We start from the raw sequence: 25,023 nt of genomic DNA, 5'->3' as shown, positions 1-25,023 counted from the left end.
CATAACCTTGACCCTGTGTTTAGAATTCTGAGTTTGGGGGAGTTTGTTTTTCTGACAGCCGAGGTGCATTTGGAGCGCCGGGCACTGCAGTGAAAGTAAAACAAGTTAGAGAGCAATGGTGAGAGTGGGCCCTAACCTCACTGATGCCATTGGCATGTCAACTTGGGGAGTAGCTGAACCTCTTCATACCCATTTCCCGATCTGTAGAATGGAGACAGTGATAATAGTTACCTCCGAGAGTTCTTAGGAGGAAGACAAGCGAATGCAGGTAAGTGCTCAGAACAGTGCCTGTCGTATAGTCCTTTGATGTTAGCTGTTAGATTCAGTACACACAGTTCATTAATTACAAAAAAAAAAAAATACATGAGCACTTACTCTGTGCCTGGTCCCAGGATGATGGAGAGCAAGTGTAGACGTACTGTGCTCATGGTGTGACTAGAGAGAACGACATGAAACAAAAAGCTAATAAATAAACGTAATTCCTAATTGCGGTAGGTGCCATGAAGGCTTACCTTCACGGGACAGCGGGGCATGGGAAGCAAGTGGTGTTCTTGATAAGGAAGAGGTATGTTCAGATGATGAGTCTGATGAGATGATGAGCCATTACCACCATGGCTACTGTGATCACTGCCGCCATCATCATCTTTACTGAATTTTATTGTGCACTTTCTGTGTGCTGCGCCCTCTGCTAAGCACTGTCTATGGTTAATCTCATTTTATCCTAATAGGTCAATGAGGAGGTGGCTGTTTTTATTCCTATTTTGTTAGCCTCTGAATTGAAAGAGGAAACCTGAACCTGAGCCCCCATCAGTTTATAGATGAGGGAACCCAGTTTTGGAGGGAGGCAGTGATTTGTTTAGAGTCAGTCCATGAGAAGTTGGGAATAACTTACAGGATTCTAACTCTGTCTTTTCTCCATTTAGCCACTGACGGTGGGTTCCCTGGGAGGTGAGCACCGCCTCCTACCTGAGTCAGTCATGAATACCACTCTTCCATCTTAAGAGTGTTATCTAAATCTTTGTAGAGTTACTCCCTGGCTGTCCTGTTGCTGTTTTTTTCAGGACAGAAACTGCTTCCCTTTCTCTTTAGCTCTGGCTGTCTTCTTGAGCATGGAATGCGGCAGCTTGAATTGCCAAAAAGTCACAGAATGCTGGTGACTCATGTTCCCTGGCCTTTTCTCACCTCTGGCCAGCTGGGCTAGCCCAGCACAGGGTTCTCCTTGTGGGGCTTTCTGACAGGTTGCTGGAGTGGATCTGCAAGCATTAAGTGAAATGGGAGCCCCAGGTCAAAGTTGCCGGTTTCTACAAAGTTCATATCATGATACTAATACTTTCCCTTACATTATGAGCAGCTTGCCATATGACCACCTAGCCTTCCTAGTTCCATTTATTGGATGTCCCACCCTTTAATTATCTGAAACCCTGTATCTGGGCAGTGATGTGCTTTTGCTTTTTTGTTTGTTTTTATAACTGATGCTGCTGTGAACACATTTGTTGTCTTTGTTTTCATTTGAATTACTCTTCAGTTCAGAGACCCACATGTGTTCAGTATTGTGCCCAGGAATATTTAGGTCTATATATTAAGTACTTTTTGACTGCTGTTAAAGCTGAATCTGCCCTTACCCTAGATTGGTCCGATTTAAGCTTTAAGTAGGTCTTATTGCTTTGGGATTAGCTTCATAGGTAACTTTGCTCCTTTATTTGGCCTTGAACATCCTTTGAATTAGAAATTAGACATTTCTCTTTCACAGTTGAGGTTCTTAGAAAGTGGAGTCCTGGCTTTGCCACTATTAAATACTGGTATTTACCTTGTCTCTGGCATTGTCTTCTGTGATAGACATTCATACCCGTCGGTCTGTGTGTTGATGGAGGGTTGGCTTGACTTAATATGCATTATTTGAAGAGAAGGAAGAGATGGGTAGTTGGCTGTTGTGGGTCTGAAGGAATGGTGACCTATGGAATTGAGCCGGCAGGTCTTGACAAGGTTGCTTTTATTCCTGCAACGTTTTACTCTTTCCCTCCTGTCTTCTTTTTGCCAGGAAGCCAAAAAGAAGTATGACAAGGAGACAGAAAAGTATTGTGGCGTCTTAGAAAAACACTTGAATTTGTCTTCTAAGAAGAAAGAATCTCAGCTTCAGGAGGTAAGAAACTTCACTAATATCCTGAACAAGGTGTTTAATTTCTATGTGTTGCTGTAGAATATGTGCCCGTTCCTCCTTGCCAGAAAATCCTAGGGTTTGAAGTGGCCTCAGAAACCAGGAGCTTGACCCCGATCCCTCATCAGATGCCTAATGCCTGGATTCCCTTTGTATCTTCACATCCACAACACTCCTTTTGTGGCTGTCCAACCTACCAGGTGGGCGGGAGCACATACTGCTGGTCAACGTCACTCACCTCCTTGTGGGGCAGCCGTGAGCACTGAAATGTACTTCTTCCTTTCAAACTGAAATTTTGTGTTTTCCTGTTTGTCTCACCCTTTACCTTGGTTCTGTACCCTATTGCTTTACTTTTTGACTTCCTGCCTTGTATCACTGATTTGAAAAGTCAGCATCTGAAACACTTTTTTCTTCCTCCAATATTATTGTTACTATTTTTTAAAAAAATATTTCCATTGGTACTTCACAGCAGTCTTCCTTCTCTTTCTTTGTGTCTTTGTTTCCCTCTCTCTCGGTCTCTCTCTCTCTGTCTCTTTTTCTTTAAGCAGGATTTTATTGTCATTCATATGTTTTACGCTTTGGTAACTTTGTTTCACAAGAGATAAATTATCTGGCCTGCCCTAGGACTTTCTGGATTGGCATGAAGAGTAATTCACTTGGAAAGATAAGTTAACTTTGCAACCATGGATCTGTCATAATTCTCATTTAGTTCATGGAGACTTGCATGGTAAGGGAGTGGTTTCTGGAAGACCGAGCAGGTTATAGTGGAACTCCAAAGTTGACTACATGGATGTCATTTTATTTAACTCTTAACAATTTACTTCACCTTTCTCAGGTATGTGGTAAAGAGAGGTTGTGACTTCCAAGTTAGCCCCTCATTCTTTTTTTTTTTTTTTTTTAAGTTTTAAATATAAATCCCAGTTAATTCACATACAGTGTGGTATTAGTTTCAGGTGCGCAATATAGTGATTCAGTGCTTTGATACATCACCCAGTGGTTATCACAGCAAGTGCACTCCTTAACCCCCATTGTCTATTTCACCCATCCCCCCACCTACCTCCCACCATGTAACCATCTGCTTGTTCTCTGTAGTTAAGAGTCTGTTTTTGGCTTCTCTTTTTCCCTTTGCTCATTTATTTTGTTTCTTAAATACCATGAGTAGAATCATATGGTATTTGTCTTTCTCTGATTTATTTCACTTAGCATTACACTCTGTATGTAGCTCCATCTGCATTATTGAAAATAGCAAGGTATCTTTTCTAATGCCCAAGTAATGCTCCATTGTGTGTGTGTGTGTGTGTGTGTGTGTGTGTGTATACCACATCTTTATCCATTCATCATTCGATGGACACTTGTCAAGCTAGCCTTCATTCTTCAGTTTACTTTGTTTTTGAGCAAATACCATGCAGTGCTTCTGTCACATGAAAGTTAATATGAAGATCATATGTTTAAAGGATGAAAAATGAAGATAACATAGGAGATGGTGGAGTCTGAACCCCTCCCAACCCAATTTGTTGCACATCCTCAGTTAGGAATGTCTTGCTCTCAGAGCCCTTTGCTTTGAAATGCAAGTTTAAACCAATTGTGTAAATGATGAAGAGGAGTCAACAACACTGTCAGCAACAAGTGTTTGTAATGGGCTTTGCAGATCAGTTCTTGGCCGGTCAGCCAGCTAATAGCAACTGAGTACTTGGTGTGAAAAGTAGAAAACACTAACCTGTCCTGGAAGATTTCCTACCTGACTAGGGAAAAAGGAGCAAACACATGGGGAGGTGATTCTTGAAGGTAGCCTAGCTCCTCAGGTGAATCTTGTCAGATGTGCTGGAGAAGGCTAAACAGAACCTATTTTCACTGGATCGTATCTAAAGTACTTAATTCCTTGGATGGGATCCCAGCTGTGTGTGGGGTATGGGCACTGGAAGATACCCAAGAATATGCAATTATCCATGATAAATTAGGATCTGTCCTGATGCCCTCACTGTTTAGTGAGTTACCCTTCTTAGAGTCATTTAGCATTTAGGGTTTGGAAACTACCTTTAAGGAAAGTCCTTTTGGCTGCAGCTTGCAATGACCAGATGTGGCCAGCTCTGCAGTTCCTAAGGAGTTAGGTGAGTCAGGGTCATTGAGAGTTGAACAACTGTGTGATTGTTCTACCACCTGTTGGTGTTGACGGGCCCATAGCACAGTTAGTCTGTAGGCATGGCATTCCGCAGTGTGAGGATGCTTTTCTGGTCTATTCTCTCCATGCCTGGATGCTGCTTCCTTGGTCTGGGATGACTGTAACATACTCTTCTAAAGCCATGCCAATATCCTCTCCCCCCAAGATAGTACAGTGTCAGCCCAGAGCACTGTCTGGGAAAGTGATACCTTACTTCAAGGCCTGCTGTTGGGTGTTTTCACTGTGTGACCTGGGGCAAGTACTCACCTCTCTGATCTTTTAGTTCCATTTTTTGGTAAAACACAAAGTATGTGTTCTCTCTATTTCATGTATGGGGATGTGTGTTATGGCTGCTAAACAAATATAAAGTATTATCCCTATGACTGGCTCGTTCCTCCCCATTTCCTGTTCCCGAATTGAATGGTACTCTTCGTCACTGCCTTGGTGTGTTCAGGCTAGTAAAAGAGAATACCATAGGTGAGACAGCTTATAGAGACAAATTTAATTCTCACAGTTCTGGAGGTTAGGAAGGCCAGTATTGTATCACTGGCAGATTTAGCATCTGTTGAGAGCTTATAGATGACTCTTGTTGATGTGGTGTCATGTGGTGAAAGGACCAAGGGAGCTCTCTGGGGTCTCTTTTATAAGGGCACTCATTCCATTCATGAGGACTCCATCCTTATGACCTGGTCACCTCCCAAAGGCCCCACCTCCATGTGCTGTCACATTGGAGCTTAGGTTTCACCATATGAATGTTGGCAGGGACACCCAACTTTTACTCTATTGCCCTGACATTGTCAGTTACAGGTATTAGTGGGCATTTCTACATTACACTCTTTTGTGGTTCTTTGTGTGCTTGTCCTTGACCTCGTTAACGCTTTCTAAGTAATTTGAGGGCAAGGAGTGGGCTGTAAGTCTTTCTTTAAGGTCCGGGTATTCTTGAGCATTGCTTTTTAGTTGTGCCTGAGCTGAATTAAATTGATAAAAATCTTATAACAACAAAAACGATACAATACTTTTCACTGACCACAACAATAAGGCCAGCAAATATTTACTGATGCTTATTTAGGTACTGTGTTAGGCACTTGGAATCTTCTCAAAGCCTTATAACCACTCTGTGAGGGACAGATTTATTCCCTCGCCGTTCAGTAGCCTGCCAATAGCTAGTCAGTGACGTTGTGAACCCTGGCCCCTGACCCTGGAGCTCTTTTAACTCACTGTACTCTCCTAATTGCCTCTTTACCTTGGGAGGGAGGGATGTTGCTGGGCAGCTAAGCAGCCATTGTTATTCAATGCCAGTTGAGATAGGATTCACCACCTGAAGGAGGGACCTTGGTAATCTTCTGATTGAACCTACTGGAAATACTTTTGAAGGAACTGGGTTCCTTGCAGAGGTCAAGGGATTTGTTCAAGGTTCTCCAGCTATTAAGTGATGATTTTCTCACATTTATTAAAAAATCAATTTGGAAATATTACCAGACACCTACTGCACGTTTAATGAAATGTACTTTCTTTAAATATCCAGAGTTCTTACCTAATTGCAGAGCTCTGAACTGAATACTTTGAAATTCTAGCCAATCCCTACATTTGGTGAATAAAATTATAGTGCAGTGATGTGGAATGACACTGCCATCTAGTGGGTGATTCTTTTGTAAATTAACTTTTCTTCTCCAAGGGCTAAGAAGCTTTAAAGACAATATGCACTTAACAAATATTCATTGCATACTTCTGTGAGTCCATTCAGGTGTTGAGTGTATTGTGGAGAGTAAATGAATGATCGGCTTTCATGAACTTAGAGCCTAGGACAGTGTTTGTTTTCCAAGAACCTTAGAGTGGTTGGTGCATCTCAGACAAGCTGGTAGATGAACCGTTTCTCAAGTAACAAGCAGGGAAACCGTCTTGAGTGGTTGCCAGGTGGGCTGGACTCCTGGCCTACCAGTCCATTGTAGGGTGGGGCGGGGAGGGGGTCTAATGATGTGAAGAGCTCTATGGCTCAGGTGAGCAAAGGCATTGGCAAAAGAAACCTACCATTCTTTTTTAATTAAAAAAAATTTTTTTAAATGTTTATTTTTGAGATTGAGAGAAAGTGTGAGAGGGGGAGGGGCAGAGAGAGAGGAAGACACAGAATCTGAAGCAAGCTCCAGGCTCTGAGCTGTCAGCACACAGCCCGACGCGGAGCTTAAAATCACGGATTGTGAGATCCTGACCTGAGCTGAAGACGGACAACCAGCCGACTGAGCCACCCAGGCGCCCTGAGAAACCTACCATTCTAATTGGATTTCTTCTGAGAACTGGATCACTGATGGCCACGTAGAGATCAATTTATTCATTCCTTAAGCATCTCTTAAATGCTTACTATGGGCCAGGCAATGTTCTGGAAGCTGGGATAGAAAAGTGGAAAAATTAGACAAAGTCTTTGCTCTCATTGACATTCTATTGCAGTAGGTGAGCCACAGGCAGAGAAAAGCATTGAAAATAATTTTACATAGTGATAAGGAAATAAAGGGGGGGGGTAGGTTACCCCAGCGCTTTTTACCTTATATACATTAACATGATCACTAAAACCTTTTCTAAAGAGGTTAACAAATGAATTGAAACTAGAAGGATAAGAAGGACCACTAAGAGAAAAGCTAGGACACTGTTCTTGAAATTGTGCATGTATTGGGGTGCCTGGCCGGCTCAGTCAGTGGCGCATACAACTCTTGAGCTCAAGGTTGTGAGTTTGAGGCCCACACTGGGTGTAGAAATTATTTAAAAATAACATATTTTAGGGGTACCTCGGGACCCTATTTGGTTAAGGGTCAAACTCTGGATTTCAACTCAGGTCATGGCATCAAGGTTTGTGGAATCGAGCCTGGCCTCAGGCTTCGCACTATCAGTGCAGAGTCTGCTTGGTAATCTTTCTTTGTCTCTCTCTCTGCCCTTCCTCTGCGCTTGCTCCCGTTCCCTCTCCCTCTGTCTCTCTCTCAAATAAAGTATTTTTTAAGAATTTTGTGTCATAAAAATCTGAATTACTGGGTCATGAAATAGAATAGAGGAAGCTAGAACAGAAGAAAATTATAAGGCATTTTTTTGGGGTCATAATGTAAAAGTTTCTTATGGTGCCGTAAAGTTTTAAAAAACTAAATATTTAGGAGAAGAGGTTTGCAAGCAGAAGGAACACCAATTGCAAAGTATTTGGAGTGTTAGGGGACAGGGAGTCAGTCTGGGAGGCTGGAGTACAGGGAGGGTGCATTGGGGAGGCAGGGAGATGGGAGGCAGGTCACACAGGGTCTTGCAAACCATGTTTGAGACAGAGGGAGACAGAGACCGAGCATGAGTGGGGGCAGAGAGAGAGGGAGGCACAGAATCTGAAACAGGCTCCAGGCTCGGAGCTGTCAGCACAGAGCCCGATGCGGGGCTCGAACCCACGAACCGTGAGATCATGACCTGAGCCGAAGTCAGGCACTTAACCGACAGAGCCACCCAGGCACCCCCTTCTGATTCCAGTTTTAAGAAAGCTCTTCTGTCTGCTGGGTGCAGGCTGGATTGGGGTTGGGGAGAGAAAGAAAGCAGGGAGACTAGTTAGGAAAGGAGTTTAGTCACCCCGAGACCCATGGTTGACTTAGGGGGGGAGGAGCTGAAGGCCATCTGTCTGAAGGGCTTGGTGGTAGTAACAGCAGATGTGCACACAGCCCTTTTTGGCTTTCAAATTGTTCACATCCTTTAGCTCATTTTCTCGCAAGGGCGGATACTACCTCCAGGTGTGGAAAAGAGCCCCCGAGAGGATAAGTGACTTGAGCAGGCCTCTCCAGCTAGAAAATGATAGAACTGCGAGTCCAACCCAGATGTTTGGGCTGTTAGCTCCCTGACTGATGCCGGGCTCTGCTGTCTGTCTCCTAGGAGTTTCCTCCATTGCTGCCTAAAGGCAGGAGCCACGTTGCAAATTTCCAGAATGACCCTTTCTTGAGTTGGAGTGTCAGTTGGCAAGCCTGAGCAAGGAGGATGTTTGAGGTGTGTGGGTGGTCAGGGGAAGTGGATGCATCCCTGGTGTAAGTGTGTTGGATTTGCACTATGAGGAAATTAGAGGCTGCAGGAGCATATGGGGCTTAGCTGGCAGGAGCCCAGGTGGAAGGGATCAGCCCAGTGGTCTGAAGAGCCACACCTGGGGAAGGAGGGTACAGCACTTTCTGAAACTGGGCCTCCAAATAAAGATCTCTCAGTCCGCAGATACCAGCTTCCCCTGCTTAGAGGCTTAGAAAATACCCCCAAGTTTAGCCCTTTGCTCTGTGTGTGTGTGTGTGTGTGTGTGTGTGTGTGTGTGTGTGTGTGTGTTTGGTTGCCTCCCCACCCAGCACTTAGCCAATTAGCTTCTATGTGTTAATATGTTTACCTAGGAGGAAGTTGCTCACAGGAGAGTTGAATGGGCTGTTTGTGCTTTACCAGGGTTTGTAATTTTCTGTTTATGGACATAATTATTTAGAATCTCTTTGCTTCCCTATGTTGTGAGTTCCATGAAGGAAATTTCTTTTTGTGCATGATGGTTGAATGAATGAATGATTTGCCACGTTCTTTAGATAGAAAGATAGCAGTGTCATATTTGGTGTAATGGGAAATATGTCCCCAGTTTCCTCTGCAGGGATCTTGACAAAGGCACACTGGAAGAGGTATTTCTTTGGGGGCTTTGTCTGTCTCTGTGAAGTATGTTATAGAATGGTTTCTCACCCCGTCACTTCTAAAGAAGGCGGATGTTTGTTTCCCACTACCAGGATATTCATTTTTATTAAAAAATCTTAAGGGGCGTCTGGGTGGCTCAGTTGGTTAAGTGTCCAGCTCTTGATTTCGGCTCAGGGGCACGATCTCACAGTTTGTGAGTTTGAGCCCCAGTTGGGCTCTGTGCTCACAGTGCATAGCCTGCTTGGGATTCTGTCTCCCCTTCTGTCTGCCCTCCCCCTGCTCGTGCATACTGTCTCTAAAAAATAAGTGGATAAAATTTTAAAAAATACTAATATTTTTTGTCATTGAAATGTGCATTCACTGTAACAGTGAGGTGGCATAGCAATAGTGTGGAAATGTTATGAACTTCACAGTGATAGTTGAGGTACTTAATAGCATCTTGTTATTCTACCCAGGCTCATTTTCTCCCCTGCTGTCTATATCCTGCATCAGTGGTTTGATTGTACGCATGTGTGGGCCTATGCAGCACCCCCTCTGCATGGACAGAGAAAGGAGGCTTAGATGGAATAGTGTAATTACTCTGCTAAAGTAAACTGACAGTTTGTCCCTTGACTAACAAGAAAATAGGTGAAACTCATGTGGAAATGTCCTTTCCTAAAGGCCCCTGCCCTCTAACAGCTGGTTTTGTTCATTCCTAATGGGATGGGGAGAACCCTGCAGGTTTTCTTTTTTTCTCCTTAAAAATCTGTCTTCTTTAGAACCCAGGTCTGCCCCTGGGTGTGGGGAGACGGTACAGCCTCCTAGTTTAAAGATGATCAAGGGTCTTGGAGGCAGATCCACAAGCACAAAAATCCCAACTCTGCCCTGTACTGGCTGCTTCAGGTTCCTTAATGTTAGCAGACATCATTTTCCTCCTGTCACTTAGAGGTAATGAGAATATCTTCTTTTTAGGAATTGGATGAGGATTAAGTCACTATAGTGAATGAGGAGCGAATAATGTCACGTAATATATGTATACCTAAGGACATGGTGCCTAGGACATTGTCACTAGTCTTAGGTCTGTTTCATGCTGTCTGAATTGTGTATAAAAACCATCTCCAAGGAATTTTGTGGCCTGCTTGCTGAATGCTCTCCTTGGGTAGTGACTTGACTTTCCTCTTAAATTCTGTCTTGTTTGCAGGCAGACAGCCAAGTGGACTTGGTCCGGCAGCATTTCTATGAAGTATCCCTGGAGTATGTCTTCAAGGTGCAGGAAGTCCAAGAGAGAAAGATGTTTGAGTTCGTGGAGCCGGTAAGTAGATGCTCAGGGTTTAATGGTATACCCGCACTTTGACCTCCAGCCCTCATTCCACTGCCTAGATTACAAAATGCTCTAAGTTGCTGATGAAGAGGTTGATCAGCCCTGGTACTGTGCCTTCTGCTAAGTCACAGTGCTTTGTCAGTCTGTCTACCTTGGACTGTCCCCTGTGGCCATTCTTGGGCAACCTGAGCAGAAGTGATAGTGCTTCCTCTGGCCCTGCTGTGTTGTGCTAATTGGTTTCTAGGTGGAAGTAGGGCAGGGGGAGGACTGTTCATCTTGCCCAACAGTAGTGATTACACCTTAACTTTCCACCCTCCCACCCCCTTCCTTTCTCCTTCAAATAATGCAAACGTAGTAGTTGCCCAAGGAAAAAGGGGAATGTACATGATACATTCCTCTTTTTGTCTGCGGAGTTCAAAGCCCCTCCACGCTCCTTCCGTGCATTAAAAGGTACTATATAAAGTGATTTCTCACTGTAGTTGGTTATAACCGAGTAGCAGGGAGAGAAAGGTTGTAGTGTGCAAACCAGTCTGGCTTTAGTTGAGACCACCTTAGCATGGGTGTGGCTTTGTGCAGTGGTAGTGCTGCCCTGCCCTTGTGTTGCACTCAGAATGCACAGTACGAAAATGTCATGGAAACACCGAGAGAGCACGTGGGCCTCGATTTCAAACTCGTGCAGACCTTGCATTTTTCACTAAAAATGCAGCCTCTGATTTAGACCCAAGCCTGGAGTCTCTGTAGAAGTAAGACTCTTACCTACCTAGATTTCAGAAAGTGATTTTCTTAAGCAAACAATAAAACTATAAGAAACGGAGAGAAAATAACCACTTGTTTTAGTAAAGAGTGTTCTGTGCTCCATTTCTAATTCATAAAATTCTGGGATGCTTTTTAGGGATGTGAACTTGCTAATAGTTTTATCAGACTCTGGTGGCTTTGGAATCTGATACTTAGATTTTTTTTTTTTTTTTTTTTTTTACTGTATTGGAACTAGGATTTTGAGCTTTCCTTCTCAGCCACCTCATCTGGCAAATTCTTCTTTTTAAAAAATAATTATTTTTGCAAGAGCACAAGTGGGGAAAGGGCAGAAAGAGGGGGACAGAGGATCCAAAGTGGGCTCTGCACTGATAGGCTGACAGCAGTGAGCCTGATGTGAAACTCAAACTCCCGAACTGTGAGATCATGATCTGAGCAAAATCAGACGCTCAAGTGACTGAGCCACCCAGGCACCCCTGGCAAATTCTTTAATATCCTTAATTACCTCAGTCTTCTTATGTGAATGTTGGAAACTTGAGAGCCAGCTTCCTGTCTAGTAGTGGTCTCTATCACGGTCTCCTGTCAAAATCCCCTTGTTTTTGCAGTTTGTGTCGTGGGGGAGGCCATCCTACAGAGAAAATGAGCTTATTGATTTCCTTGCTTAGGACACAGAGGTGTTAAAGCCAGCTTTTCAGCGAAAGGTTTACTGAAGCCTATTTCCTGTGGTGTGGGCAGGCATTCAAATGCTGTCACAGAATTAGCGTTGGGTGTTTTTAATTGATTTTACCAGAATTTCTAGAGGAAAACAACAGTGATTGTAATAATCTTAGGTGCACAATGATAGTATTCTACAATTGCTTGGTTTTGATGTCTTGGGTTTTAATTGGCCTATCTTACTTCTTTGAGGTGTTTTTGTTGTTCTTGTTGTCCCCTTGTATCTCCCAGTAGGTGTTCCTCGTGAATCAGATACTGTGTCTGTAAGCTTTTGCTGGGTAACAACACAGAACCTCTTGGAGCAGTAGACATTGATTTCTCATGAATGTGTGGGTTTCATCCCAGCTAAGGCTGGACTTGGCCTGATGACTGCTGATCTAGGTGGGCTTTCCTCTTCCTCCTCCACCTCTTCCTTTTCCTTTTCTTCTTCCTCTTTTTTTTTTTTTTTTAAAGAAACCTGCAAGGAACAATCCTTCTAGTTCCTGACTCCCATTTGTAGTATATCCATATCTTGAGTGTTTGAGAGGCAGTAAAACATCACTGGTAAGGGCTCCAGAGCCAGACTGCTTAAACTGAAATCTCAGGCCAGCCATTCTAGCTGTGTGTTCTTGGGTTACTTAGTTCTCTGAGCCTTAGTTTCCTCATCTGCAAAAGGAGTAAAATAATACCACCTACCCTATAAAGATGTTAAGAGGAATCAGTTTCCTCATGTATGATGCTTAGAATGGAGCTAACCTAAATGGCACCCAGGTAGCAATTACTTTTTTATTCTAAGATAGAGGAATATCTAAGCTTCAGTCACCCAGGGTGTCCTCAGATGAGCACATGCAACAAGTGCCAATACTAACGGGGCCTGCCTGTTTTAATCTAAAAAGTCTCGGTGAATCTGAAAGTGTTTACCTCGTGAATACCAGGGAAATGGCTGAAGACCCCGCTGCTGTGTCTGAGGCGTTCAGAGCCTCATTTGGGAAGCAAGGTGGAGGTAGTAGAGAGGTCGCCAAGGTAGCAAGCAGTGCAGTAGCAGGTTGGACAGGAGGGAGGATATGGGGAAGTGCCCGAGGGATGTAAAGAGTGGAAAACCTTGGCGGTTTGCAGATGTTTCGTAGGCCGTGCACTGAGGCACCTGGAGAGCTAATAAGAGACGATTTCTGGCCCCTTATTAGAATGAAGAGAAAGTGATAGGAACTTGCCCAAAGTGAAATTAAATGAGTGGTTGAGAGGCTGAATGTAGAGTTCGCATGTTCACTCCTTTTACAGAAGTTCTCGTTTCTCGACACACCAGTTTATGGGCTGGTCACTGCTTCGGGAGCTATGGATAGTGGGAGAGATTGATCAAAACACCGCCGATTAGATCAGTGGTTGTCAAAGTCTTCGAAATGCAGACTCTCAGGCTCTAGCCGAGACCCCAAAATTGGGGGTGGGGCCCAGTAATCCCTATTTCACCAAACCCTCTATGGCGATCGTGTCACACATTTAAGTTTGAACCCCTGGCTGAGATTGTACAGAAGACCATGAAATAACAATTGAGGATTAGGTCAAACTGTGTCGTACGCTAAGAATCACTTCACCCCCATACGGCCGTCCAACCCTTATACTATCTCTGAAGGTAGGTAATTGCTGCTTTATATCTGTTTTCAGATGGGGAAATGGAAACACATTTATTCCCCAAGGTGACATTTGCTACCTGGCAGAACTGGAATGGTCTGGTTGTTAGTCTGTACGAAACAGTATTTATTTGATTGCTTACAGGTGGAAAGGAAACCAGCAGGAAATTTATTGAACTAAATTGCTGGGGCACCTGGTGTGGATATTCATATTTTGCGTTGGTTGTAGTCAGGGTTGTAGTTGGTTTCCAGCCTTTCAAGGGACCTCTGTGCATATTGACTATGTTCATTTGTTTCTTACAAAGTAACTTCAAGTACTAGGATGTTATTGACCTTCAGAAAAAGAAGCAAGATTTGAGTATTCCAAAGAAGAAAATTCAGACTTCTGGGATCTAAACCATATTTTCTTGTGTGTGCCCTAGAAGCCTGTATTTTCTTATTGAAGTACTAAATGTTCTGAAGATTTTGGGTTGCAGATAATGACCTACTCCCTTCTTGAGGATGAAGCCACATTCCCTGAGTTTTCATAATGGAAAGTAATCTAGTGCTGAGGAGAGCTCATTCCCTGCGTTCATCAGGCACTGCATCTTCTGAGATGTATCTTGTAAATACTTTTTGGTGCTGTACCTTCCTGCCCTTGGTCTTCTGCCCCAGTGCAGGTCTTCATTTTCCCTTTGATTTGTTGGATTCTTTCTTGGGCTTCCCCCTTCCCCAGTCGGATCTGGACACTGACACTACAGTGCATCTCGTAACACATCAGTCTGAGTATATCTGTTTTGCTGAACAGGCATCCTGTCAGCATGCCTGTGCTGAGTTCTCATAGTTGTAGAGGCTGGAAGTCTAAGATCAAGGTGTCAGCAGGGCCATGCTCCCTCTGAAACCTGTAGGAAAATGATTTTTCCTTTCTTCTAGCTTCTGGTAGTTTGCTGGCAGTATTTGGCATTCCTTGCTGTAAAGGTGCTCTAAAGGTGTCTTCTCTCTGTGTGTTTCTCTGTCCGAATACTGTATCCCCTTTCTATGAGGGCACCATTCATTTTATATCAGGGCCTACTGGCTAACATTAACTTGATTACCTTCATAAAGACTAGTTCCAAATAAAATCACATTCTGAGCTACTGGGGTTAGGATTTTAACATAATTTTGTTTTTTTGTTGGGGTAGGGGAACACAATTCAGCCTATAACAATAGCTTTGTTGTATGAATGGAAACCATCTAAATTTAGCAGATAGTCCGGAATGATGCAGCTGTCACTAAATGAAGCAGTTACATTTTTACTTACTTAAAAAATACATATAGCTTATGTTGTCTGGTAGGAAATAGAAATAGATTTTTCTTACTTTCTGAGGAAAACAAGGACGGGGGAAGGAGGCAGAGGGAGGTGGAAAAGGTCTTTCTTTGGTATTTCCTTTGTCATGCTGTGATTTTACATTGCTGACTGTTCAGGGGAGAGTCTGTGTGGATGTGCTGCTTCTCTGCCAGCCAAGGTGGGGCTCCAACGAGCTTGTCTCCTGTGGGTTTGAGTACAAGAATTCCTTTGAGGCAGACAGATGATCCCATCTTTGGGGTCTTTCTGTGGGTCTCTCCCACCCACTGGGAAGTGGTCTTTCGTTTCCCACTGGGTGATAGATTCAAAGGTTCATGCATTGTGTGGGGAGGGGATGTCAGAAGGTGGGGATGGGGTGGGGAAGAGATACGTTGCCAGGGGAGGAGGGAAGTGGGCCAAAGTTAACAATATCTATGGAATCATTTCCCATCGACGAATGGACAATGAAGCATGACACCAAAGGAAGTGAGAACCAAAATAAATACTAGTAACTTTCTGCCTTTGGAGCACTTGTGTGCATGTCCAGGTGGTGTGTTCGTGAGCTTCTGGAGTGTGTTTAATTACATTTGGTGTGAGAGGCCCTGTTGACTTTAAGTGGAAGATAAATCAGAGTTAATAGGAGGAATGACTTTAGAATTAGCTGCTTATCTTCTGCATTACTCTCCAGGAGAGGATGGTTCAGTGCCTTGGAAAATTGATGGGCGGAGCATTCAATGACGGGTGGGGTGGGGGAGTGGGGGAAGGAAGAGATCAGAAAAAACAGTTTTCATTGTGAACACTGACACTAGGTTTGGCTTAAGAGCTCCTTCTTCTCTATTACTGGAGCCTTCCAGGAGGAAAATCATGAGCTTTCCTCCCCAAAATGTATTTTATATAGAGCGAGTTCAAAAGCTTCTATCATCTTTGAAGAAAAGAATTCATTATTAGTCTTTGGTGATTCTATGTTGTGTACCACCCTTTAATTGATTTATGTTAGTGATCTATATATGGTGTCACTAGATAGTTTTTGAAACAGAGGACCCAGCTGGGCCTGCTTCTCAACCTCCCATGAGGATCTAAGGGGATAGTTGCTCTGGGGATAATAGGGGTGGGAAGTCAGGATTTCTTATTATTAAAAGCTGGATTTTGCCTTACTTCACAGTACAGAGCTCTTTGATAAAGTGGGCTGGTCATGTGGCTTAGTCTAAAGATTGTTCTTTCCTTTGAACTAAGGGAGAGTAGCACATACCTTAGTGCTTACCATGGGCTGAATTTTCTTTGCGAACATTATTAGCGCTGCCTCTCAGAAGAGTAGAGGAGTAGAGGTAGGTGAAAAAAAAAATGAGATTATGTTTAATTACTAAAGGTATGTTAGTTTAGGGACTGGAAAATTAAACAATGTAAAGCAAAGCAGCTTTATCTTTCTTATATTTATTTAAATCTAAGTTAACATATAGTATAATAATGATTTCAGGAATAGAATTTAGTGATTCATCACTTACCTACACTACCCAGTGCTCATCCCAACAAGTTCCCCTCCTTAATGTCCTTTGCTTGTTTAGCCCATCCCCCACCCAACACCCCTCCAGCAATCCTCAGTTTCTTCTGTGTTTAAGAGTCTCTTATGGTTTGTCTCCCTCTCTGTTTTTATCTTATTTTTCATTTTCTTCCCCTATGTTCATCTGTTTTGTTTCTTAAATTCCACATATGATTGAAATCATATGATATGTGTCTTTCTCTGACTGACTTATCTCATTTAGCATAATACCCTCTAGTTCCATTCATGTTGTTGCAAATGGCAAGATTTCATTCTTTTTCATTGTTGAGTAGTATTCCTATCTATCTAGCTATCTATCTACACACACACACACACACACACACACACACACACACACACACCACATCTTCTTGATCCATTCATAGGTCAGTGGGCATTTCCATAATTTGGCTATTGTTGATAATGTTGCTATAAACATTGGGGTGCATGTGCTCCTCCGAATCAGCATTTTTGTGTCCTCTGGATAAATTCCTAGTAGTGCAATTGCTGGGTTGTAGGGTAGTTCTATTTGTAATTTTTTGAGGAACTTCAATACCGTTTTCCAGAGTGGCTGCACCACTTTGCATTCCCACAAACAGTGCAAGAGGGTTCCTCTTTCCCTGCATTCTCACATCCTTGCCAACATCTGTTTAAAGCAGCTGTATCTTTATGTAACATGTATTGGAGGCAGGTCAGTGAAATCAGAGTGGACCACTCGGACCACAGGGATGGTCCCCAAATGCAGTATGACTGAGCTTGTAACAAAGTAAAGTTGTGGTTCTTTTAAACCTCATTTAGACTTTTATTACAGTCCTTTCTTCCGATTGAGGTTTGGTACTGAGGCAGGATGTGTAGAGTTTGGGAAGGGGCAAGGGAAACCTAACAACAGTAGGTTTGTGTGTAGGTTCTGGGAGGAAATGGAGGAATGGACTTACTATGTTTTAGCTTAGGGGGATTTAAAGGAGAATTTAGGGGAGCCATCATAACTGAAAATGTGGAAACATGGGAATATTTTAATTACGGCATCCATAGTGTTTACCTGCTTAAAGGAAAGCACAGAAGCACACTTGAGCTGAAGCCTGCTCTGGGTGATTTTTTTTTTTTTTTTAAACTTTGCCTGTTACACTGCAGGCTTGGGACATACAGCTTGCTTGTCTTCCCTCTTTGTTGGCTGTCAGTATAACCGTACTTTCCTGCATGGTACCCTGATACTACAGATGTATTTGAAGGAGACTGAGTTGCACTTGGAGACTGGTCTTCAGTTGCTTAAGAAGTGATTTTCTTAGAAAGTGCTGAGGCTCAGAGTATGAGCTTGGATGTTGGTGCCAGGTGAATCTGGTTTCAAATCCTGGTTGTTACTTAAGATTTTGGAGTGAGTTATTTAATGTTTCTGAACTTGCTTTCTCAATATTAAAATGGAGACAACAATAGTACTCAACTTCTAGGTCTTTATGAGCATTTAGTGAGGGCAGGCATAAGACATTACAGTGTCAGGCATGCAAGTAGCTAGCACTCATTAAATGATAGGCATTTTTATTACTTTATTCGAGGCTTTCAAACCAAGGTTGGGAATTCCGATAAAGCTACATAATCTCTCTTTAGCGTGCTGATGTGACCTCTGCCCTCCTTCCTGCCTTACAGCTACTGGCGTTCTTGCAAGGACTCTTCACTTTCTATCACCATGGTTATGAACTGGCCAAGGACTTCGGTGACTTCAAGACGCAGTTGACCATTAGCATACAGAACGTGAGTGGCCAAGGGGCAGGCTTCCTTTCCCTGGTTCAGGAAAGGAAAGAACAAAGTATGGATCTGGTTGCATAGAGATCACTTACGTGGATTAGAATGCATGAGGAGCATGGGTCTTGCTTGGGTTCATAGGGCAGCTGGGGGCAGGCTTTTCTCGGGTGCTTCGTGGCCCCACGTTAGAGCATCATCCTTTTTTCCGTTATTTCTAAGCACTATTTATGTTCTCGGAAGTCCTGCTATTTTTGTTTTAAATCTGTAGCACCAGGATCAGGATTTCCTTTGGCAGTGGAAGGCCCAGCCTCCCTTCTGTGCATCTAGCTGCCTGGCCACAAGAACCTTGGAGTGTGTTCAGGAGATGGGGGTGGGGCATACATGCTGGCCTCCAGCTCAAAGGATGTACTCTTGTTCAGCTTTCAGTAAGGCTGACAGGAAATCCAAGTCAGAGCTGTTGACTCCCAGTCTCCTTCCCCAGATTTTAACCAGCAGGACCTTTTGATGCTCCAAATCCTGCTAAGGGCCCTTTGGTTAGCAGTGAGCAGGCTCAAGCCCCTTCTTTGCTGTATGACTGGCTGTGTTAGTCTGTATGTTGTCTTTGTCTCTAGATGATCCTGTGTAGCAAAGAAACCCAAGTGTGTCCTTGCGGGTTGTATTGCATGGGTTTAGAAGCCTGGAGCCTTTTGCCCTATGGTTCTCTTTGTTGTTTTGGAAAACAGGAAGTTGCAGAGTCACAGACAAGGTTTCACAAAGCATGGCTTCCCCTTAGGCCACCTTCCTCCTCCGAAGGTAGACTCTGAAGTGGAGGTTTACCTGCGGCAGGTTTATAGGGGAGCAGGGTTAGCAGAATCACCTGGGAGAGAGAGGGCAGCAGACCCCTCCAGGAGAAATTGAGCTGTGAGGCCTCAGTCAGTGCCCTGGGGCACCCTGGCGCTGGCATGGACCTTCAGAGTGTGGGGAAAAAAAGAAAGGGTGCTGGGCTTGGGACCCCTTCCCCCTTTGCCCCTAGCCTTGACTAGTGCTGGGGTGCAGATTACCTTGAGTGAAGCAGCTCCCTTTTCAGGAGGGGACCATCTATGAACCATTAGCAAGTAGTATTCCCTATAGCTGGAGAAGTAAGTTCTTCTGTCTTGAAGGGGACTGCGAAGACCATTTCCTGTGAGCCACTTGAATCAGAATCCCTTGGGATGCTTATTTGTTTTTTTTTAATTTTTTAAACTTTTTATTTATTTTTGAAATAGAGAGACAATGTGAGTGGAGGAGGAGCAGAGAGAGGGAGACACAGAGCCTGAAGCAGACTACAGGCTCTGAGCTGTCAGCACAGATGCTGATGCGGGGCTCAAACTCACAAACCGTGAGATCTTGACCTGAGCCAAAGTCGGACGCTTAACCAGCTGAGCCACCCAGGCACCCCTGGGATGCTTATTTAAAATGCACATTTCTGGGTCCAGAGGTACTAAATTAATCTTTAGGGGTGAGGCCTGGACATTTGCATTTTCTCCATATTTTCCAGGTGATTTTGATGGTTTTGAGCATTTGAGAGTCATTCTGGTATAGGACTTTAAGGTCAATGGGTATTTCTCGAAAGCATTTGCCTAACTCCTAGGCGGCTGACTGTTACCTGGTTTTCGATCTGAGGGTTCTCTAGGTTGATGTTTTGAGTTGTTACGGTTGGGAATAAGGTTTCATTTCTTTGATGTGAATAAAATTCCTTTCATCCTAGACAAGAAACCGCTTCGAAGGTACCAGGTCAGAAGTGGAATCACTGATGAAAAAGATGAAGGAGAATCCTCTTGAGCACAAGACCATCAGTCCCTACACCATGGAAGGGTACCTGTATGTTCAGGAGAAACGTGAGTGCCAGTGATGAACCATAGCTTGGGTTACACTCACGCCATTTAGCCAGGATGTGGAGGGTGTACCTAGTAGTGCCTGGCCTAGAGCATTGGTTCTGTAATTACAGATTTGGGTGAATGAAGGTAGCTTATAGCTGGGCTTTTTAAGGCAGAGATGTTCATAAGGTCTTGTCCACCTCCAAATGCTGTGTTCTTTGTTCTTTATCACTGGGAATTCCCTTGGGGACCTGGAATTCAGTGAGGCCCTGTGATGGTTTTTTTTTTTTCGCCGTAGTGTCAAGCTTGAGGTGTCTGCACACTTAGCATGGGTTTATCGTCACACGTTTGGCATAGAGGCTTTGGAACGGCCTTGTATGCTAGACCTTATTTTCTATCAGGTGTCATATCTTTGAGTGGATTTAATATGGAGTGATTTTGTTTACTTCAAGATTGGTTTCAGCAAGGACCACATAGTCATGACTTAGGTCCTCTCCTTCCTCTCTTCAACTGCTGTCATCTCAACACTGAAATTTTATGAAAAGTAGAAACACAAGCTTACTCCAAGAGGTAGGAAGATAAATCCATTGTCCTGCCGATGAGATGTCAAGGAAAGAAATGCCAGGTGCTGCTAATCCAGACTTTTCTGTGATGACTCACAAACTCCTGCACTAGGCCTGGGGAGAGGCTTTTTTGACAGGGCTATGCTTTGAGGGTAGCACTTTCAGACTTAGCTTACAAAGTGGTAGGGATAAGAGAAGGTAATTTTTTTTTTCTTCAATGGATAGTTACCTAGTCTGCCCTACTTTTCGGTGGAGCATGTTACTCCTTTCAGAGATTTGCTGGTTTTGTGCTCTTTACTGCCCTTCTGTTGTCTGAGTGCGAAGCAACTGTCTTTACTCCTAGAAGCTTCCTGATGGAACAGAACACTTGATTTCATTGATTATTTTAGTCAGTGATTCCTCAAAAATTTGCTTGGGCTTCAAATTGTTGCCTGGCCATAGTGGGGGCAGTCGTGGGGGTTGAGGTTGGAGGCGTTGGCCGTCATGAGGGTTTTATTACAGGGATGAGCTTGTTGAGGTTTTAACAGGTGGAGGGTACTGTAGTGGTGTTTTGTGTAGGCCTCAATGTAAGGTGATAGCTTTTTTGCCCAATGAGGAGATCCATCCCAAAAAGTTTAAGGTCATCTTGAATATGTGTCCACTTGTAATACTCAATTTATTAATACTGTTCCCCTATATATATGAATTTGGTGCACTCACATTTGTTACCCAATTTTATTCAAACACCTCACATGCTTTTTGAAACATGAATGTCTTCATTAGAGCTAGATTTTAAATCTCTAACACATTAGTCCAGAGCATACCAATGGGATACGGCTGTTTTCATTTGCAAATTTTGGTAACTTACCACTTAGAAATTTGAAACTTAGAGAAAAATTACAAGACGAGTATAAAGAAACCCCATATGCCCTTTATCCATATGCATGGATTTTTACCTTTTTCCCACAGTTCTCTCTTTGTTTTTCTTGGTGGGTATGTGTACACGTGTCACAGTCAGAGACACACATTTCCATTTTTTCTGAGCCTTTTGAGAACAGGTTGCATAGCTCATGCTCCTTTACTTTAGTGTACGCTTTTTAAAAATAATGATTTTATTTTATGTAGCCACAGTATAGTTACCATGTCCAGCAGTTAACAGTGATAAGATATTTAATGCAAATGATAGTTCATATTCCAATTTTGTCAGTTGTCCCTGACATTAGCCCTTATAAAGCATTTTCTTTTCCTTCTGTGTAGATACGATTTTGTACTGCACTTACTTGTGACCATTTTAGACTCCTTTATTCTGTAACAAGTGCCTCAGCTTTTCTTTGTCTTTCATGACATTGACATTTTTGAAGAATATAGGGCAGTTCTTTTCTAGAATTTTCTTCGCTGTGGGTTTGTCTGTTTCCCGATAATTAGATTCAGGTTAGGTGTCCCTTGTCAAATAGTTTTCTTCTCTGGGTCCCACATCCAGGGGCACAGGATGGCCATCTGCCCCTCAGTGGTGATGTTTTTGGTCACTCAGTCAAGGTATTATTTGGTTTATCCACTATGCAGTCACTATTTTTCCCTCATAGCTAATTAACAGTCTATGGGAGACCCTTCTCCTCATCAAACTTTGCCCTCTATAGACTTAGCATCTGTCGGCAATTCTTGCCTACATGATTGTTAATATGTTGGTTGCAAAGTGGTGATTTCTCAGCTCTGGCACTTTCTCCACATTTATTAGTTGCGATTTAGTGTACTTTAAGCAAGTGACTCCCTCCCTGTCTCATTCTCTCCTCTCCTTTCCCATCCATCTGTCCATTTTTTAAAAAAAAAATGTTAAGTTGTTTTTTTTTAATGTTTGTTTATTTTTGAGAGAGACAGAGACAGAGCACGAGTGGGGGAGGGGCAGAGAGAGAAGGAGGCACAGAATCTGAAACAGCCTCCAGGCTCTGAACTGTCAGCACAGAGCCTGACGCGGGCTTGAACTCGGGAGCTGCGAGATCATGACCTGAGCCGAAGTCAGACACTTAAGTGACTGAGACACCCAGGTGCCCCTTTTAAAAAAATTTTTTTTAAATGTTTGTTTATTTACTTATAGCATGTGAGTGTAGGAGGGGCAGAGAGAAAGAGAGAGAGAATCCTAAGCAGACTTCACAGTGTCAGTGTGGAGCCTGACATGGGGCTTAATCCTATGAGTGTGAAATCATGACCTGAACTGAAATCAAGAGTTGGATGCTCAACCTCCTGAGCCACCCAGGTGCCCCTAGCCATCTTTCTATTGTCAGTATGGACTTAAGGATTTCTCGTCTATTCAGTAGGCTAAATCCGTTACTGGCCTTACTTGCTTGGATGCTCAAAGTGTTTCTAAGATAGAGCGCTTTTGGAATCTTTGTGTTGTGCTATCACTGGAATTTTTTCTCTAAGCCACAAAAATAAATGACAATGGTTGGTATTTTTGTCTTTGATGCTTCAATGTAGGCACTTACTATATTGCTTTTTATTTTTTGGTTTACTAATTGACATTTCACACTTGAAATGGGCACTGATACCCTAAAAACTAATTACTAAATCTTTGTTAAATCTCATGTTATTCTTTTAAACGAAAAACAACCATTTCTGCTCTGTGATCTCCAGGAGCCTGTAAGGCTAGTGTTGACTGAGGACCTTGGAGGCTAATAATGCTAATTATGCCTTCTTCCTCTAATAATATTTTTAATTCAAAATAAAGCAATTGGCTGATCACCAGGGAAAATCGAGGACTGTCAGGATTTGACTGTGAGGCATGTCTGCCTTTCCTGAGGGACAGTATTGAGGGACAGACCTCTCACATTACTTTGGGGTATTTATAGTCCCTTCCATTTACATCTCTGTGTCAGAGTTGGCCTGTCTGCTTGAGTTCTGCTAAAGTACAAATGAGGGGTTTGGCAGTAGGTCAGAATCCATGTATGTCTTTGCAGAGACTCGCAGAGCAGCTGTGGGAAGCATGAAGTCGTCACAGCAGATGGGGACAGTGACAGGCACTCTGAGGAGCTCTTCTGTTCTTTCCTCAGTCATCTTAATCCTGTCAAGAGAAAGGAAATGTCAAGTGGAGATTAATGATGGGAAAGTGAATTAATTTCCCCAGGGAACCTCTCCTTCCCTTATATTTTAAGACTCCTTGGATGCAGCATTTAGTGGGAAATGGTCTTCCTTGGCCCCTGGGGAAAGCCCTGGGTCATTTCCAGTTCCAGCCTGTAGGATCAGATTTCTTCCTCTTCCAGTATATTGCCCCTACAAACAGTTGAAGGGGAGATGAGCATTGTGGGTTATGGGTTGTGTGTGTTTCCAGTATGCACTGGACACATGGAGATGCTTCATGGGAAATGTTACCTTGCAGGGCACTTTGGAACTTCTTGGGTGAAGCACTACTGTACCTATCAACGGGATTCCAAACAAATCACCATGGTACCATTTGACCAAAAGTCAGGAGGAAAGGGGGTAAGTTCATTTTTTTAATTTCATGCTTGATTTGCTTGGCTAACATAGGTTGATTATAATGCTAGTGTTAAGTAACATCTTCGATACTGCACTGTAATTTTCTTTTTTAAAAAAATTTCTAATTGAAGTATAATATATAGTGTTAAATTAGTTTTGGGTACGTAATGTAATGATTCAACAGTTCTATATATTACTCAGTGCTCATCACAATAACTGTACTCTTAACCCCCTTTATTCCACCCATGCCCCCACTCCCCTCCCCTCTGGTAACCACCATTTCTTCATATTTAAGAGTCTGCTTTTTTGTCCATCTTTTTTTAATTTTCTTTGTTGGTTCATTTGTCTCTTAAATGGCACATGGCAATGAAATCCTATGGTATTTGTCTTACTCTGTCTGACTTACTTCACTTAGCATTATAGCCTCTAGATCTATCCATGTTGTGGCCAGTGGGAAGATCTCATTCTTTTTCATGGCTGAGTAATATTCCTGTCTCTCTCTGTCTATCTATCTGTCTGTCTGTCTGTCTGTCTGCCTACCTATCTATCTCTCACATCTTCTGTAGCCATGTGTCTATCAATTGGTTGCTTCCATATTTTGGTTATTGTAAATAATACTGCAGAAAGTAGGTGCATATATCTTTTTGTATTTTGTATCGGTATTTGTTTTCTTTGGGTAAATACCCAGTAGTGGAATTGCTAGATCATATGGTAACTCTACTTTTAGTTTTGTAAGGAATGTCCATACTGTTTTCCTCAGTGCCTATAGTAATTTGCATTCCCACCAGCAGTGCACAGGGGTTCCTTTTTCTCCACATTCTCACCAACCATTGTAATTTCTTGTCTTTTTTTTACCTTAGTCATTCTGAGAGGTGTGAGGTGATATGTAATTGTGGTTTTGATTTGTATTTCCCTGATGATTAGCGAAGTTGAGCATCTTTACATGTGCCTGCTACCCATTTGTGTGTCTTGTTTGGAAAGAGTATCTGTTTGGGTCTTCTGCCCATTTTTCAGTAAGATTGTTTATTTTGTGTTGAGTTACAGAAGTTCTTCAAATATTTTGGATATTAACCCCCCTATCAGTTACATGATTTGCAGATACTTTCCCCCATTCAGTAGGTTGCTTTATCATTTTGTTGGTGGTTTTCTTTGCTGTGCAAAGGCTTTTTATTGTGTTATAGTCCCAATAGTTTAATTTTCCTTCTGTTACTCCTGCTTGAGGAGACATAGAAAAATGTTTCTGTGGCAAATGATGAAGAAA

The 25,023-nt window shown here is 42.9% G+C and overlaps 1 protein-coding gene across 5 annotated transcripts in view; it reads left to right on the top strand.

Moving 5' to 3' along the window:
* Window positions 1–25,023, top strand: part of ARHGAP26 (Rho GTPase activating protein 26) — a 425,071-nt gene that overhangs the window by 112,419 nt on the left and 287,629 nt on the right. For all 5 annotated transcript variants that reach the window (XM_058733064.1, XM_058733057.1, XM_058733045.1 and 2 more), the window contains exons 5-9: window positions 2,039–2,140; window positions 10,150–10,260; window positions 17,822–17,926; window positions 19,644–19,773; window positions 23,665–23,765. In XM_058733064.1, the coding sequence (XP_058589047.1) occupies window positions 2,039–2,140; window positions 10,150–10,260; window positions 17,822–17,926; window positions 19,644–19,773; window positions 23,665–23,765 (549 nt within the window). The remainder of the gene's footprint in view (window positions 1–2,038; window positions 2,141–10,149; window positions 10,261–17,821; window positions 17,927–19,643; window positions 19,774–23,664; window positions 23,766–25,023) is intronic.

Source organism: Neofelis nebulosa, chromosome 1 (genome assembly GCF_028018385.1).
Source record: "Neofelis nebulosa isolate mNeoNeb1 chromosome 1, mNeoNeb1.pri, whole genome shotgun sequence".
NCBI classification, from domain to species: Eukaryota; Metazoa; Chordata; class Mammalia; order Carnivora; family Felidae; genus Neofelis; species Neofelis nebulosa.
The sequence above is the reverse complement of the archived record's forward strand: the minus strand, read 5'-3'. Positions and strand labels throughout refer to the sequence as shown.